The sequence below is a fragment of the Pongo abelii genome, chromosome 1 (assembly GCF_028885655.2).
Source record: "Pongo abelii isolate AG06213 chromosome 1, NHGRI_mPonAbe1-v2.0_pri, whole genome shotgun sequence".
NCBI classification, from domain to species: domain Eukaryota; kingdom Metazoa; phylum Chordata; class Mammalia; order Primates; family Hominidae; genus Pongo; species Pongo abelii.
In genome coordinates, this window is record NC_071985.2 from 31,916,673 (window position 1) to 31,933,726 (window position 17,054).

Here is a 17,054-nt window from a genome sequence, read left to right on the forward strand (position 1 = left end):
CCATTTTAGAGTGATGTCTTCAAATTGATATATCACTATTATTCATGGTCGTTTTATAAAACAAATCTGAAATTTATTTTTTCTTTTTAAATCTCCCTGTAGGTACCCATTCCTGGCCCAGTGGGTAACAAGAGAATGGTTCATTTTTCCCCAGATTCTCATCACCATGAGTGAGTACTCACTGTGTTTATATAACCTTATTGGAGTATTCTACTTAGCTCTTTTGGGAAATTATTAGCTACTACTAGTAAAGCTGATTTAATTTGTACTTTTTAAAAAGAGTAAGTATAATTTACCATTGGTAATAATGTAAGAACAATTTAAACGAAAACCATGACAAAATTTAAATGGGGATTTTTAAATATAGTTATTCTGTTATTTGTGATAGTATTTGAAATTCATGCATTATTGAAATTTATGTATTATCTTAAAAAATTTAAATTTTCATTACATTGAGTAGCATCAAGCTTTCCTACTCCTCCATCCTTATTCTCTATCCCAACCCTAATAAAATACTAAAATGAAGAGCAATAAGCCAGGCATGGTGGCTCATGCCCATAATCCCAGCACTTTGGGAGGCCAGGGTGGGCAGATCACCTGAGGTCAGGAGTTTGAGACCAGCCTGGCCAACATGGCGAAACCCATCTCTACTAAAAACACAAAAATTATCCAGGCGTGGTGGCAGATGCCTGTAATCCCAGCTACTCAGGAGGCTGAGGCAGGAGAATCGCTTGAACCCAGGAGGCGGAGGTTGCAGTGAGCTGAGATCGTGCCACTGCACTCCAGCCTGGGCAGTAGAGCGAGACTCCATCGCAGAAGGAAAAAAAAAAAAGGAGTAAAAGACTGTTTTTTTTTTTGCGGAGGGGGGCCAGGCGTGGTGGCTCACAGCTATAATCGCAGCACTTTGGGAGGCCAAGGCAGGCAGATCATCTGAGGTCAGGAGTTCGAGACCAGCCTGGCCAACATATCGTGAAACCCGGTCTCAACTAAAAATACAAAAATTAGCTGGTCATGGTGGCGCATGCCTGTAGTCCCAGCTACTTGGGAAGCTGAGACAGGAGACTCACTAGAATCTGGGAGGCGGAGGTTGCAGTGAGCCGAGATCGCTCCACTGCATTCCAGCCTGGGCAACAGGGTGACTCCCATCTCTCAAAAAAAAAAAAAAAAGACTGGTTTTCTTCATTACTTCTCTACTTTCTGCTACTGCCAAGCATTTGGTAATAATATAAAGAGCCATGAAACAACCAGAATGTATTTCCATTTTGCAACAGAAGGAAGAGACTACTTACTAGACAATTTTTTAAAACTAAGTAGTTGTAGCCTTGACTTTGGTAAATTACTGCTTGAATTTCCAGGGGTTAATTCTTTCTGTAAATACATCTTTGTTGGAAAAGCTTAACTTGTTGTGTATTTTAGATCAATACCATATATCTTCTGCAAATTTGATTGAACTTTTAAAAAGGCCATAAAGTATGGGAAGACATGAATCAATTATTGAATAAATTTTTTGTGGCGAGCAATCATATTAGGATCCATTAGTTTCTATTTTTTAAAATCACTACTTAACAAATATAAAATAGAGATTATTGTTCAGATATAGCAAAATGATATCATAATCTTATAGTGGCCTATACATTCAAAGTGCATGATGCATAGACTATAGAATTGTTGAGAAGGTAAGCTATTTCTTTTTTTTTTTTTTTTTTTTCCTTGAGACAAAGTCTCCCTCTTATCGCCCAGGCTGGAGTGCAATGGCATGATCTCGGCTCACTGCAACCTCTGCCTCCTGGGTTCAAGCGATTCTTCTGCATCAGCCTCTCGAGTAGCTGGGACTACAGGCGCGTGCCACCACGCCTGGCTAATTTTTGTATTTTTAGTAGAGACAGGGTTTCCCCATGTTGGCTAGGCTGGTCTCGAACTCCTGACCTCAGGCCTTCCGCCCGCCTGGGCCTCCCAAAGTGCTGGGATAACAAGTGTGAGCCACCGCGCCTGGCCTAAGGTAGGCTATTTCAACAAAAGTTTGCATTCAAGAAATGAGATACTTAATACTCAGCATGCCACAACGCATATATCCAGTTTGGCAAGCAATTCTCTCTCTCCTTTCTTGGAGAACCTAACTTGTTATTCTTCCTTTGAAGATCTCAGCTGATATGTTCATTGAGCAGATGCCTTACAGGGTACTGCACAGTTTTATCAGCCCATTTCTTGTTGGTGAAAGTAAGGAGTTTGTCATCTGCCTAAGGAACTAAACAGTCACAGACTCTTGTTGACCAAGTTCTTTATTTCAGCACTAGTATTTCATCAAAAATATAGTGGTTTCTGTTGTGTTTGTTGTTGCAGTTTCACGCCAGCAAATGCTGCTGGCCTCCATGTTCTTCCTCTACTCTTAGTCTCCTTAGTTTAATGGCTTCTGCCCTGAGGCATTTCAAAGCCATGGCCTCCAGCAGGTAGGTATAGGTCTTTAGGAAATCTTTGTCAGCAGGCTCATGCTCTTTGTCAGAGAAATCCTACAGAGAGGTATTCAGGAAGATCTAGTCATTTTGCTTGTTAAATCTAGCTTCCATGCCATTGCCTGTTTCCATTTAGGGGTTCCAAACGTGGGTTCCCCAACGCCATTCCTTAATTATAAGACTTTAATTCAATTTAGATTATATTTTGTTTTATGTATTTATTTTTTTAGACAGGGTCTTGCTCTGTTGCCCAGGCTGGAGTGCAATAGTGCAATCACTATCATGGCGCACTGCAGCCTCGACCTCCCAGGCTTAAGTGATCCCCTGGCCTCAGCTCCACAAGTAGCTGGGACTACAAGCATGGGCCACCATGCCTGGCTAATTTTTCTTTTTTTGGTAAACATGTGGTCTCACTGTGTTACCCAGGCTAGTCTTGAACTCCCGGGTTCAAGCAATCCTGCCATCTCCACTTCCACCTCCCAAAGTGTTGGGATTACAGCTGTGAGCCACCATGCTTGGCCTTGATAATGTTTTATAGGCTCATTTAATAAGTCTGTATTTTCATCCCTTTCTTCAGGCCCATCCCTTACCTATGTAGAGCCAGTGTGGGGGAGGTCCCTTACAGACCCCACTCTTGACAAGGAGAAGCCACAGGACACCACATCATGGGAATTTTCTTTTACACAAATAAATAAGTATACAGGCAACGTTGTATAGACACAAACACACACACACACACACACACACACAGACTTCCAGTTAAGTTACATAGGTTGATGCCCTTCTAGGGACTGGCCTGCCTATTTTCTTTAAAACTGACTCCATTTTACTTCAGCTTGTCTCTTTTATTGCTCTAGGAGAAAACCCCAATATCTGAAATTTTCCCATCAGGTCGTTTAACAGAAGAAGGTATATGGCCAGTATCCACTCTGGGCAGAGAGTTTTAGTTATACGCTTCCCCAACTTCCTAGCTGGAAGAAGTGGTTCTATACTGCCTGTTACCCTTCTTCCATTCCTCCTGCTCCCTGAGTTAGATACGTGAAACTGACTCTTATCAAATTCAGCGTCTCATAGTAGAAAAACTAAGGTGTTCATACCCTCAGGATATACAAATAATTTCTAGTAGAGTCAGCAGTAGTTTTAAGGGAGTCAATTTTCAAATCCCTTGCTTCCATTTACAAATGTCTTTCCTGAAAATTATCAGCCCTCGTTATTTTGCTGGTTCTTACTTTTCCCAGTGCCTTTCTTCTTCCTCAGGGAAAAAAGACACCCCTACCAATCCTAATCTTTGGTGCACAGTATAAAATCTTTCCGGGCTCTAAGCAGAGATACTTCAAATATTGTGCTGGTATTGATGTGGAGGGATTGAATTTAATGAATAAATCACAAAGCATTTTGCAATTTAGGTATATAGTTTCTGATTTTATTTTATGTTTATTTTATTTTATTTTTTCTTTTGACATGGATTCTCACTCTGCCACCCAGGCTGGAGTGCAGTGGCGTGATCTCGGCTCACTGCAACCTCTGCCTCCCAGTTCAAACGATTCTCCTGCCTCAGCCTCCAGAGTAATTGTGACTACACACATGTGCCACCAGGCCCAGATAATTTTTTTTGTATTTTTTTAGTAGATACAGGGTTTCACCATGTTGGCCAGGCTGGTCTCAAACTCCTGACTGCAGGTGATTTGCCCGCCTCAGCCTCCCAGAGTGCTGAGATTACAGATGTGAGCCACTGCACCCGGCCTCTAATTCTTTTTTTTTCAGCAACTGGTAGATTATTAAAAATATTTCTTAACCTAGAAGTCATTTTGTGACTTTGGGCATAAAATTCTGAAAGTGTTTAAATAATCAAGTGACTGCTCTAACCAGGTTCCTTTTATTTCCATTTACCAGTTTGTATGAAAAAGGTTTCTGAGCACTCTATAAAATTAAAAGATGGTAATAGAATTGGCACTAAAAGATGTACTCATCAATGAACTAATTTTGGGGGAAAGCTCATTAATGATGCCTAATAAAATTTTATTTTTATGTTTACTGTTGTTTTATTTTTTATGTTTGCTGTTACCCAATATATTATTATATATTAAATGTATATTAAACAGGAATTTAAGAAGAAAAATAAACTATGTAAAATTTTCAACTTTTAAAGAAATGTGCATCCTGGTTTGGTTTTTGTTTTAAATAAATGGTGGAAGATATCAAATCACAGTAATATTTATGTCCCAATGTGTATATTTCAAAGAGTAGCATAATGGTTTTATTTTAAATTATCAACATGTTGATAGTTTATAATCAATTATAATTGATATAAAATTAAATCCTTGCAAATGTTTAAGTTTTTATTGAAAAATGTTAGATGTCTTCCTAAAATTACATGAGGAGAGTATTTTCATAACTATTTCAGGCAATACATATTCAAAAATGGTAAAGACCACTGTTGTATAGCATGCTTCCAGGAAAAAGTAACAGAATATTCTACAAGTAATGGTTTAAACAAATAGCAGTTTAGTTTACTGATAGAACCAGAAATCTGGAAGGAGCTATTGAGGAAGCAGTAATAGTATCTGCTATAACCTCCTTTAAGGAATCATTGGTGTTTCCCCTCAAATTCCTATCAGCATTCTCTATATCTCCTATTTTTTCCTTTAAGTTTTATTTTTACTTGATTACGGTATTTATCATATTATTATTTGTTGTATAATTATAAAATGCATGTTTTATTCCCATTAGTGGACCGAGAACTTGCCGAGGTTGGAGACTTTGTCTTGTACTTTGAATCTCTTACAATGTACGTCACAATGCGTTACACTCAAATCATAGGTTCTCGGTTCGAGATTATCAAGTTCTACTGCTGGCTAGTGCTGGAAAGCATTCATGAAGGCACCAACTGAATACTTGTCAAATACAATTGATAATTGGCAGAAGAAGCAAGTACTAGAGCTAGAATGAGCCTTAGTTGCTGTCCAGTCCAGTCACTTGATTTTTATAGATGAGAACTTGAGGCTCAGAAAGGCTCAGTTCAGAGACTAGCTCGCAGAAGATATAAGACAAACCACCACCAGAAATAAACACTAAAATTGGTCATCACTGGATGATGGGATTACAGGTTAGTTTTGTATTTTACTGGGAGCGGGTGAGGTAGGGGTACATGTTAGTATCTACCAAACTTTATTTCAATGGACATGTTACTTTTATATTTAGAGGATGAAAAAGCCAGATGACTCACTCCAGACTGGAGTGCAGTGGCGCGATCTTGGTGCACTGCAACTTCCGCCTCCCAGGTTCAAGTGATTCTCGTGCCTCAGCCTCCTAAGTAGCTGGGACTAGAGGCGTGCACCACCACGCCCGGCAACCTTTTCGTATTTTTAGTAGATACGAGGTTTCACCCTGTTATCTAGGCTGGTCTTGAACTCCTGACCTCAAGTGATCCACCCGCCTTCTCCTCCCAAAGTGCTGGGATTACAGGCGTGGGCCACCACTCCAGGCTGCAGTCTTATTTTTGAAGACAGATACCGAAAAGCCTTCCAGAGTGTCATAATTATAAAAATGCGATCATTTTCATAAAATAACACAATGTATGAATTGTCTTAAATACCATCTAGTAATTATTTCCTTGAAAAGCATATTACTATATTTAAAGTCCAATCATTAATGTATGATGGGTTTCTTTTAATCAGAAATATGTAGCACAGAGAAATGAAATACTGACTAAGGTAACTAGAGAGCTACATGCAAAAAAGACAAGAGCCTCAATCCAGCTAAAGTAGAGAAATTAGTATCTAATTTCTCAGTAAAAGTAACCTAAGTTTTGAAACTCTTTTAATTATTCTGTTGACTTTTTAAAACTACAAATATTAAAATGTTAAAAATAAAATTAGTATATGACTACATTAAAAATATATGTAAGCATAAAAATGGAGTTACTTCTTATTAATTTGGCCTCCCTTTATGTACTCTGTAAATGGTTCCAGAAATTTTTCCTTTCTTTTTCCAATCACATATGAGATACTTGCTTTTAAATAGAGATAAATATGATCTATCAATCGATTGTGCAATTGATATATTTTACTTTTATTTCAGTTTGAAGTAGACGATATTTACCTGAGGAATTGTATGTAAATCAAACTTACTTTAAATGCACATGGGTAACTCATTATAATCCTATGATGAATTCCTTTATAAAGCAAATACTCACCCCTTATTTTATCTTTTGTGTAAATATCGAGTTTGCTTAAAGCAAGATTTGCCCGGATTAAAGGTTATTTTCATTGGGAATACTTTTACACTTTGAAATTTAGCATCTATTGCTTTATAGTGAAAGTATCTTTAACTCTAGATTGAGATAAACAAGAAATACAGATCGATTCCTCCTCTGATTTATTGTGATTCCCATGGGTGAGTCATTTAGCTTACATGTCTTAAGTTTATTTATAGAATAAATATTATACAGTAACAGTCCTTTCTTATATATTTTTACAAGGTGCTTAGGTGTAAAATACAGAAATATTATTAAACTAGGTATGAAACATTTCAAAATGATGATGATAATGATGACATACTTTATATTGTGCACTGTATTTTATTTTTTCAGACAATTTTCATATGCACCACTGTTTTTAGTATTTTTACTGCCTCTCTCAAGTAGTCATAGCAGGTATTAGACCCCATTTTATAAATAATTTGACTTTTCTAAAGTCACACACTACACATCACTCAACCAAAAGTCAATTAAAAAGACAAATGTATTAAGCCTCTATTAATTGTTGGTTAACATGCTAAACCAGTTAGGGTATAAGTAATGCCCTTTAGCACTTGTTTCTTTATAGGCATTTAGAAATTAAAAGGTACTTATTGCATGTTAAAACTTATGGAATACATATTACTATATTCCACTGTACTGTTAGGGGAAGAAAATTAATATTTATTTTAAATACCATCTGCCAATTTCTTAGTGTTGTTTTAAGCCTTCCAAATACTGAGAGTGGTTAATTTTATTTTATGCATGAGGAAGAAACTGAGACTCAGAAAATAAAATAATTTGTCAGAATTCACCTAACCAGTAAGTGCCAGAGCCTATATCCAAGATTAGGTCTTTCTGATTTAGTAACCACACCAGGCTGAACTTCCTGAATTTACATTAGTAGTTTAATATAAGAAATAAAGTTTAGCAGGGGCTCTTGAGCATAATTTTAGAATTGACTTTTTGTTACATACAACATGTTATTGAGTGAGGAATACCGTTAGCATCCTGGTCTTCTAGTCCATAGAACATAAGAACCCAAAGGAATCTTAAAAGATCACACAGCCCAGTTTTCTCATTCTTTTACCTTAATATAGAATAGCATAGCAACCATAGTTGATGAAACGCCATCCTGTATCTCAAGTCATTCATTTGTCCATTCATTCAGAAGATATTTATGAGGGTGTACTAGGTGCTGGGTATACTGTAGTGAATAAGACGACATGATCACAGTTGTTGTGGTTCTCACATTACTCACAGTGTGATAGAGGTAATAGAGATTAGTCAGTAAGCACACACACAATTGTATAATTATATGCTGACACATAAATGCATTATTATATACTGAGCTAAGTACTCTAAAGAAGAACTTGTAAAAATTGAATTTGAACTAGACATTGAGATGGGGACGGCTAATGAGCTCTCTAGGATTTAAGTGAACTGGTGGCAAGAAGAGCTTTTCAGGCAGAGAAAATAATACGTGTTGTGTTCAAGAAACTAAAGGATTCTTATGCTAAAGCACATTGAGCGCAATATAGGAAGGAAAAGCATGTGGTATGTGATGAGACAAGAGAAGGGTCGGCAAGGAGCACATGATGCCAAGCCTGGTAGGTCATGTTACAGATTCTTTCTCCTGAGAGCGTTTGGAAAGCCACTTAAGGTTTTGGTTTGCTTTTGCTTATTTATTGTTCACTTGGTATGAATGAACTCCCTGTCAGTTTCTACACTGACAATCATAAGGAGGATGCCCAAAGGCCAAAAGGCATCCTCCTTATGATTGCTACCAAGATCTGTTCTTACCTAGCCACATGGCTTCTTAAATTTCCATATCTCCATCTATGAAACCCTATTATAGTATATTAGGTTAGGAGTTTGGCATATATTTCTACTTCTTTGTCCCCCTCCCTCCTCTCTCGTGTATAGTTTTTCATATTTGCAAGTCTTTTCAATAAAGTATAGTTCACAGGGAAACTGTCGGTATAGAAGACTGTATACCATTTCCAAAGTTAATTCATATATTTAGTGATAATCCACTTAGACCAGTGTTACCCAGAAGAAGAACTCTTTACAATAATGGAAATGTTCTGTATCTTCACTGCCCAGTATGGTAGTTATTAAACTGCATATGCCTTTAGCACTTGAAATGTAGCTATTGCAATTAAGAAACTTAATTTTTCATATTAATTTAAATTTAAGCCGAAATGGGAGGATCACTTGAGGTCAGGAGTTCGAGACCAGCCTGGCCAACATGGTGAAACCTTGTCTCTGCAAAAATACAAAAATTAGCTGGCGTGGTGGCACATGCCTGTAATCCCAACCAGTTGGGAGGCTGAGGCAGGAGAATCACTTGAACCCAGGAGGTGGAAGTTGCAGTGAGCCAAGACTGTGCCACTGCACTCCAGCCTGGGTGATGGAGCAAGACTCTGTCTCAAAAAAAAAATAAAAATAAATAAATTAATTGAATAAAATAAATTTAAATAACCATATATGGCTAGTGGCTACCATATTAGCACATATTTAGATCATTTTATATATACTAGACCCACTGTTAAGTTACAATGAAATTATGCCTCTGAGTCCAAAAACAGAAACTTATCTCCAACAATAAAAATCCATATTATAAGTTGCAATAGCTCTTTCCTTCTGAAAAGTACATTTTTAGGAGACCTCAGTTAAGAATCTTGAGGTTGATTTTGTCCTTTTGTCTACATATAATATTAATTGACTTCCCATGAAATCCTATACATTTCTGCTACCTGTAGTTCAACACTGTGGGTGAGGAAAGGGGGGATTAACGAACAGTGAGAAGGAATTAGTGTGGAACTCTGCATCTGCAGAGATTTTAGTTTTTAAAACCTTCTTTCCTAAAGGTTTATTTTCTGGTCATTCTTAAAAAAAAAAATTATTTCTACTCCACAGAGTTACCAACCACAACTGCTCTACTGTACTTGAAAGAGCACTGTACTGAGGGCTCAATAGGTGATAACTATTCCCGTTATCAGCAGTGCTGCGGTGAGGATTAAATGAAATAATATGCCAGGCTTAGTTCCTAGACCTCCCTAAACTGCGTCTATGTCCTAGAGGGAGAACTGAATTTGGAAACCACATTCAACCCTTATGAATTGTGAGGACAGGCAATCTGCCTGTGTCTCTGAGCCTAGCCATTCTTTATAGTTGATCAGTTTTAAACTCTTCTGTGCTCCCTACTCCCAGATTTTTCTATCACTGTTAGTCTCTCCATGAAGCCCGTGTGGAACCTTGGCTCCAGTGTAAATACACATAAATAAATACCCATTCTCTTTCAGAGCATTTTTTTCTTCCTCTGTCTTTGCATAAACTTGACTCTGACTTTCAAGGATGCTACTTCCTTGAACAAGGTGTTTCCTTGTTTGCTCATTTTTCACTAGAAAGTTATTAAGTAACTTTTATTTTCCATGTATTGTGCTGGATTCTGGCAATACCAAAAAAAAAAGAAAGAAAGAAAGAAAAGAAAAAGATAACCAACCCTTCCATTATGCCCCTAAAACATGATAGTACTTGAAGGAAATGAAGGGGAAGTATATGGTTAAAAATACAAGATATGAAATCAGACAGACTGAATTCAAGTTCTGATTCCAGTACTTGCTAGCTGTGTGAGCTTGAAAGGTGATAGGACTACTTCATAAAGTTGTTGTAAGAATTGAATGAGATAATTCATGTATGGCCATGAGAATGATAACCAGCACACAACCAACACTTATTGAGTGGTGATAGTGCTTTTACTGCAACTTTGATTACTACTTCTACCACATTTTCTAGTTACTACCACTATTTCTGTTAGTGTTATTATCATTATCCTTTTCTCAAGGACCTCTGATTTATTATTAGGATAAATAATCAACTGCAATATACGAATATATTCGTGCTTTAGTGGATATATCGGCAGAGACATTGGGAGTTTGGAAAAGGAAGCATCTAAATCTGCCAGGGTGAGTTCAACAGGCTGCCCAAAGGAGGAAGCCATTCGCCTCCTATTATTCCTTTTTTACTCCTGGGTGAAACTTTTTTTGTTGTTTGAGATTCATACTACCACCTACCTTTCCTTATTTGCCCTCATTCATACAGGACTTTGGCACTTGAATTGGTCTTTCTTTCCTGCATCAACCTCAGCTATCCTAACTGGTGGCAACATGTGTAATGGTTGGAAGGGACTTGGGCTTTGGAATCAGGAGACCTAACTGAATTCCCGCTCTGCTGCTTAGTTATGAAATCTTTGGCAAACCTCTTAATCTCTCTGAGCCTGTTTTTTTATTTGCAGAATGGTAATAGTAACTGCCCCTAGAGTAGTTTAAGGATTAAATTGCCTTAGTAAGGGCTCAATGCAAGTTGGGTACTCCTATGACCAATGGTTGGATGGAATAGTACATGCTGGCACTTAGCACACTTTTTTTTTCCTCCTGGAATCCAACGTGCTTCATCTGACTGCTACTTGAGAAACTCCCCTGGCTGCTCTTATATATAACCATCACCCAGAACTAATAGAGCTCTGAAATTTTGAATGGTCTTATACCATTTTCTTACCACAACCTAATACTCTTTCAGCTTTTTTATCCTATGTTCACTACCTGTGTTCTTTAGGCTCATTAAGTCTGCTATTTAAATTTGGATAAACTTATCCAAATATACTTTCACTCCCCTTTTTCTTAGACTTAGAGGAAAAGATCTCTCTTCTCCTGTCCACGGCTAACTCGTAACACCTATGCTTTTGACTGAAAGTTTATTTTCCTTTCCAAAAGCTTCTTTCATAATCTACTACATTTTTTAACCTCCCCTTTAATTTTCTTTAACTCTAATGTGTTTTCTCTCTCTCAAACTTTGAAAGCCAAACTTCTAGAAAGAGTAGATTACAGTATAGTCCCTTCTTCTCCACCCTACCATGATATTATAATCCTGATTTCTTCCCATATCACTTTCTAGATACTTCTCTGGAAAAGTTCACGAGTGGCCCCTCCAGTTGTGTTTTCTCAGTTCCTGTCAGACTTGATTTCTCTATATTTAACACCAGTGACTACTTCCTTCTTAAAAAGTTTCTTCATGGCTCCAGAGATACCACTGTCTCTTGGGTTTGCATTTATTTTTATTCTTCCCACCCAAATTCCACTAGAAAGAAGAAAAGAGATATAAACACACAAACAAAGAGGGGACACTTCAGCAGGTTAGAGATTTCAGCCAATTTCTAGAGCTAGAAAGCACTTGGAGATTTGTACCTAAATAAGCAGGTAGAATAAATATAAACTTAAGAGTCTGATGAAATAAATGCTGATTTGTCCCTCACAGGCCCTGGAAAATCTGAAAACTTATAAATTGGGTGGGACATGGAGCTGAAATAGTATGTCTCAGTCAAGAAAGTAAATCTTTCTTTTCTTCAGAAATTTACTAATCTGAGAAAAATAGACAAGATAGTAACCTTGTAAGTTTCCACCGTGAGGAGATACTTGTATGATCATCCTGTAGATAAACTTATTTGTTGAAAAAGGTCTTCTGATCAGTTTTGTAGTGCCTTTTAAATATTGAATAGATAAGTAAGGATCATCAGATATTTGAGAAAAGACTTCAGTATAAAGAGAGGAACAAACAGGAAAAAAGGACCTGCTCATCAAAAGATGCGAAAGACAGATAATTTATAAACCAAGTAGAGTAAAATGTTAATAGTAGAATCTAGATAGTGGTATATGGGTATCATTCTAAGACGCTTTTAACTTTATTGAATATTTGAACATTTTCTTCATACATGTTGAAGAAAAAGTAAAAGAAATGAAAAATAAAATGGGGGATTAAAATGGTGAAAGAAATCAAAAGAGATCTACAAATATGAAGAGACTTCATGGTTCATAGGTTGGAAGATTCAACATAGTAAGGATGTCAGTTCTCCCCAAATTGATGGTTACGTTTAATGCAATTCTTATCAAAATCCCAGCAAGATTTTTGTAGATATAGCAAAGATTATTTTAAAATGTATATGGAAAAGCAAAGGAACTTGAATCGCAAAAACAATTTTTTAAAAAAGAATAAAGTTGTAGGAATCATCCTACCAGATTTCAGGACTTACTGTATAGTTACAGTATTCAGGACTGTGTGGTATTGGTAGAGGGATAGACACATAAATCAATGTAACAGAATAGAGACCCCCAAAAATAGCTCCCCCTGCACACACACAAGTATAGTCAATGGATTTTTAAGAAAGGTGCAAAAGCAGTTCAGTGGAGGAAGAATAGTCTTTTCAACAATATTTGAAACTAGTGTTCTGGAAAATTTACTTTAAAAGAATGAAAAGAAGCTACACACTGAGAGAAAATATTTGCAAACCACATATCTAGCAAAAGACTAGTATCTAGAATATATAAAGACCTTTCAAAATGTAATAGTTATAAAACAGTTAAAAAGCAAAACAATCTAGTTAGAAAATGGACAAAAAACATGAACATCCATTTTACCAAGGAGGATACGCAAATAGCGAATAAGCACACAAAAAGATGTTTAGTGTCATTATCTATTAGAGAAATGCAAATTAGGACCACAATGAGATATCACTACATATCTATCAGATTGGCTGAAGTAAAACATAGTGACAGCATCGAATGCCAATGAGGATGTGGAAAAACTGGATTACTCATACATTGCTGATGAGATTATAAAATCGTGTAGCCATTCTGGAAAATGTTGTCAGTTTTCATGAAACTAAACCTGTAACTACAATACTAACCAGCAATTGCACTCGTGGTCATTGATCCCACCGAAGTAAAAACACTGTTCATAGAAAAACCTCTACACTAAGGTTAACAGCAGCTTTATTCATAATAGCCCAAAATTGGATAGAACTCAGAAGTCTTCCGATAGGTGAATGGTTAAACAATGTTCACCCATACAATGGAATACTACTCAGAATAAAAAGGAATAAACTATTGATACATGCAACAACTTTGCTGACTTTTCAGAGAATTATGCTGAGTTTAAAAGCCAATCTAAAAAGGTTACATCCTGTATCATACCATTTGTGTTACATTATTTTAATGACAAAGTTATAAAAATAGAGAATGGGTTAGTGGGTTAACAGGGATTAAATATAGGAGATTCAGGGTTGGGGTGAAATGGGTATGGCTATAAAAGGACAACATGAAGGATCATTGTAGTAATAAATTGTTCTGTATCTAGTCTGTATCAGTGTCAGTATCTTAGTTGTGATGTTACACTATAGTTTGCAAAATATTATCATTTTGGGAAATGGGATAAAGGTGCACAGGATCTCTACCAACTGCACGTAAACCTACAATTATCTCAAAATAAATATTTCTTGTAAAGATTGATAAATCATTTAGCAGGCAAACAAAAAGACAAATTTTAGGAGGAAAAAAGTAAGAACAACTAACAGATCAGCTCAGAAGTTCTGACATTTAATTATTAGGCATTCCAGAGAGAGAAAAAAAACAAAAACAAATTTTCTCATACTGAAGGACCCAGATCTCCAGATTGCAAGGTCTCACCCAACACAGTAAATGAAAAATGCTCACTACTAGAGAAATTAAAATCTTCTAACAGCATCCAGAGGAAAAAAATCCAGATCACATTCAAAACAACAAAAATAAGCATTTTTTATTGGCCTGTTGAAAACTTAAGAATATGAAGAAGAAAACAGACAAACAAGCGGGAAAAAATCAACTCAAACAATACACTTCTCAACCATTCTCACTATTTGAGTGAGTTCTTCGGCAAAAGGTGGAAATGAACTGAGAAGCTGCGGGATAAGGAAACAAGAGATGCAGCAAAGGAGAGAAATGACGTGAACACCCAATGAGAGCCAAGGAAGTTCCAGGACAGATCTGGAGAACAACAGCTCAGATAAGACCAAGTAGACAGAGGGCTTTGGGAGGAGATCACTGGAGGCTGAAGAGGAGGGAGGAGTAAGGGATGGGCATATTTTCAGATATTTTTTAATATTTGAAAACTAATAGTGATAAGAATAAGAATGTAATAAAGATAGGCTGGCAGGTACTTAGAAAAATTAAGAAGGCTAGCAGGTACATAGAAAAAATAGCAAAAACAAGACAAATATCAACTTTAGGAGAAACAAAAAGAAAAGCTTAGCAGCAGAAAGTATTCATGTAGTTATAATATGTCTGTATTCACAACTGATTAATGAAAAAGATGCTATAATTGGAAATAGAGGGTTGGGAGTTAAAAAAGAGCTAAGTCTATGATAATAGAAAGTCAGTACTTCACATCTAAAATCAATGAATCACAAGCTATTGGTATAACCATATTCTTTAGAAATATAGCATTAAATACAAAATGAAAGGACTAAAAGAGTTGACAGTGGTGTCTCTCAACAGAGCTTAGGAGTCAGGATAAATGGAACAAGAAATTGCTGTTTTTAATCCTTTTAGTTTTTTTCTTTTAAACTGTGTGTATGCATTTGATTTAAGAAAAATGTTTGTCTTTAAATAAAAAAAAAAAAAAGGCACAATCCAAAACAGAAGGGAAATATCTTAGTCAAGCTGTCAGAGGAACTACAATGAAAGATTAATTAATTTGGTAATTAATCCAGGTGTTATTTACTAATACCAATAAATGTCCATTCCCCCATCACTGGTGGAATTTGACCTGCCTGGGAGCATCACTATCACTATCTATGAGCTTGAGAAATAATATATTAATGCCTAAACAAGGCCTATTAATGTAGAGGCTGTTTGTTCCTGATTTTAATACCACAGAGGCTAGAGAATGCAAAGAAGTCTTAGAGCGTCCCAGGAGATGTAAACCCTTTCTAGCCCCTTGCCCTTCTGCAGCGTGGTGTGGTGAAAACACACCTTATGCAAGTAAGCTAACATTTTGAGCCCTCATTTCTGTATTTGGAACATCAGCCTAACCTTGTAAGGATTTTATGAAGATGGGAAATAAAACATGTCACGTGCTTAGTATATAGAGGTACTTGGTATTATGGTTGTTGAAATCATAAGTAGCATTAATAGTAATGTTAGTATCATTCCCTGTGATTGTGGGTCTTTAGTGATTGATTTGCCATAATACCTCTCTCAATTTCCTAGTCCTTGATGTTTATAGTTAGTTTTTTTATACAGAATAATTCCAGAGGACTGGGCGCATAGCTAATGATAACAACTCCCGTGGAAAAGGTATTGCCAGATACATCAGTATTAAGAGTCCCAGGGGCAGCTGAAGCAAAATGGGCTGGGCTAGGCTATGTGAGAAGGCAAGGCTTTGATGATGCAGTGACTTCTATATTTTTAATGTTGTTGAACTTATTCTCAGCCAGAATCTAGGTTGTTATAACGGTGGAGGGAATAGGTCCAAGGTACCTCAGCTGATGCTGCAGAATTCATATCAAGGGCTTTGTGTATTGCTCCTGGGGGCATAGCTAGATAATGTAATATTGTTGTATTTTAAACTTTTTTTTATAACTCCAACAATCAAAGGGTCATAATTTGTTGTAATGATGCTATAATTAAGTTGTGGTAAAGGACAGCATTTGTAGATTTTATAACCAGAATTGATTCATAAAATGAATACAGTCCCAGCAGTTTATGTTAACATAATTAAATGGAAATGTAATTCTAACACAGTTTGCTTATTAAATTGAAAATTACCAGGTTATGAGCACTTTTACATTTCTGTCAAAATTGGTCTAAGTCTAGAATTACATGAAATATCCATTAAAATAAAGCATATTTAAGGCTCTGTTGCTGGTGACAAATTTCTTAAAGCACATGCGGCTTGATCATGTGAGAGCATGTGCTTTTAGTTAGGTTCCCTCTAACTGCCTTTTTCTTTCCTCTGCAGCCATTGGTTTAGCCCTGGGGCTAGGACAGAGCATGACCAGGTAAGGACCATTGTAATCCAAAAGGAAGTTACTTAGCCTCTTTCAAATATCTAACTGTCTCCCTTCAAGAGAGTAGATCAGCTTTATGAGAAAAAATACAAATCCCCGCTCATTTTAAAAGGTGTTAACTATGTCAACGGTTAATACACTGACCAAATAAATGCATGATCCTTAATCAGCATGAGAGTTTTCTTTCCTTTACTGCCACTGTCTTCAGTCATACTTGTGACCTCCATGGAAAGACTCTGAAACTCACTCATTTGTAGGACCTCACTATTGATCTTTATTTTTCACAAAGTTAAGTTATCAAAACACTACCTGTGCTTAAAAATTAATTTGTATTAAATCTAAGTTCAGCCAGGAAGAGAATATTTGTATCTGAAGTTTAGAAGGTAGGAAGAGTTTCTTATACTTTTACATTATATTTCTACATGAATTTTTTTAAATTTCTTACTGGTATACATGGCAGCACAATGATTAGTTGACTTAGTGA

The 17,054-nt window shown here is 36.4% G+C and overlaps 1 protein-coding gene across 5 annotated transcripts in view; it reads left to right on the top strand.

Moving 5' to 3' along the window:
* Window positions 1–17,054, top strand: part of GPATCH2 (G-patch domain containing 2) — a 202,254-nt gene that overhangs the window by 115,127 nt on the left and 70,073 nt on the right. For 3 of the 5 annotated variants that reach the window (XM_054520354.2, XM_024252597.3, XM_054520370.2), the window contains exons 6-7: window positions 103–170; window positions 16,522–16,561. In XM_054520354.2, coding sequence (XP_054376329.1) covers window positions 103–170; window positions 16,522–16,561 — 108 coding nt within the window. The remainder of the gene's footprint in view (window positions 1–102; window positions 171–16,521; window positions 16,562–17,054) is intronic. The other 2 variants (XM_054520362.2, XM_024252603.3) reach the window with 1 other exon arrangement.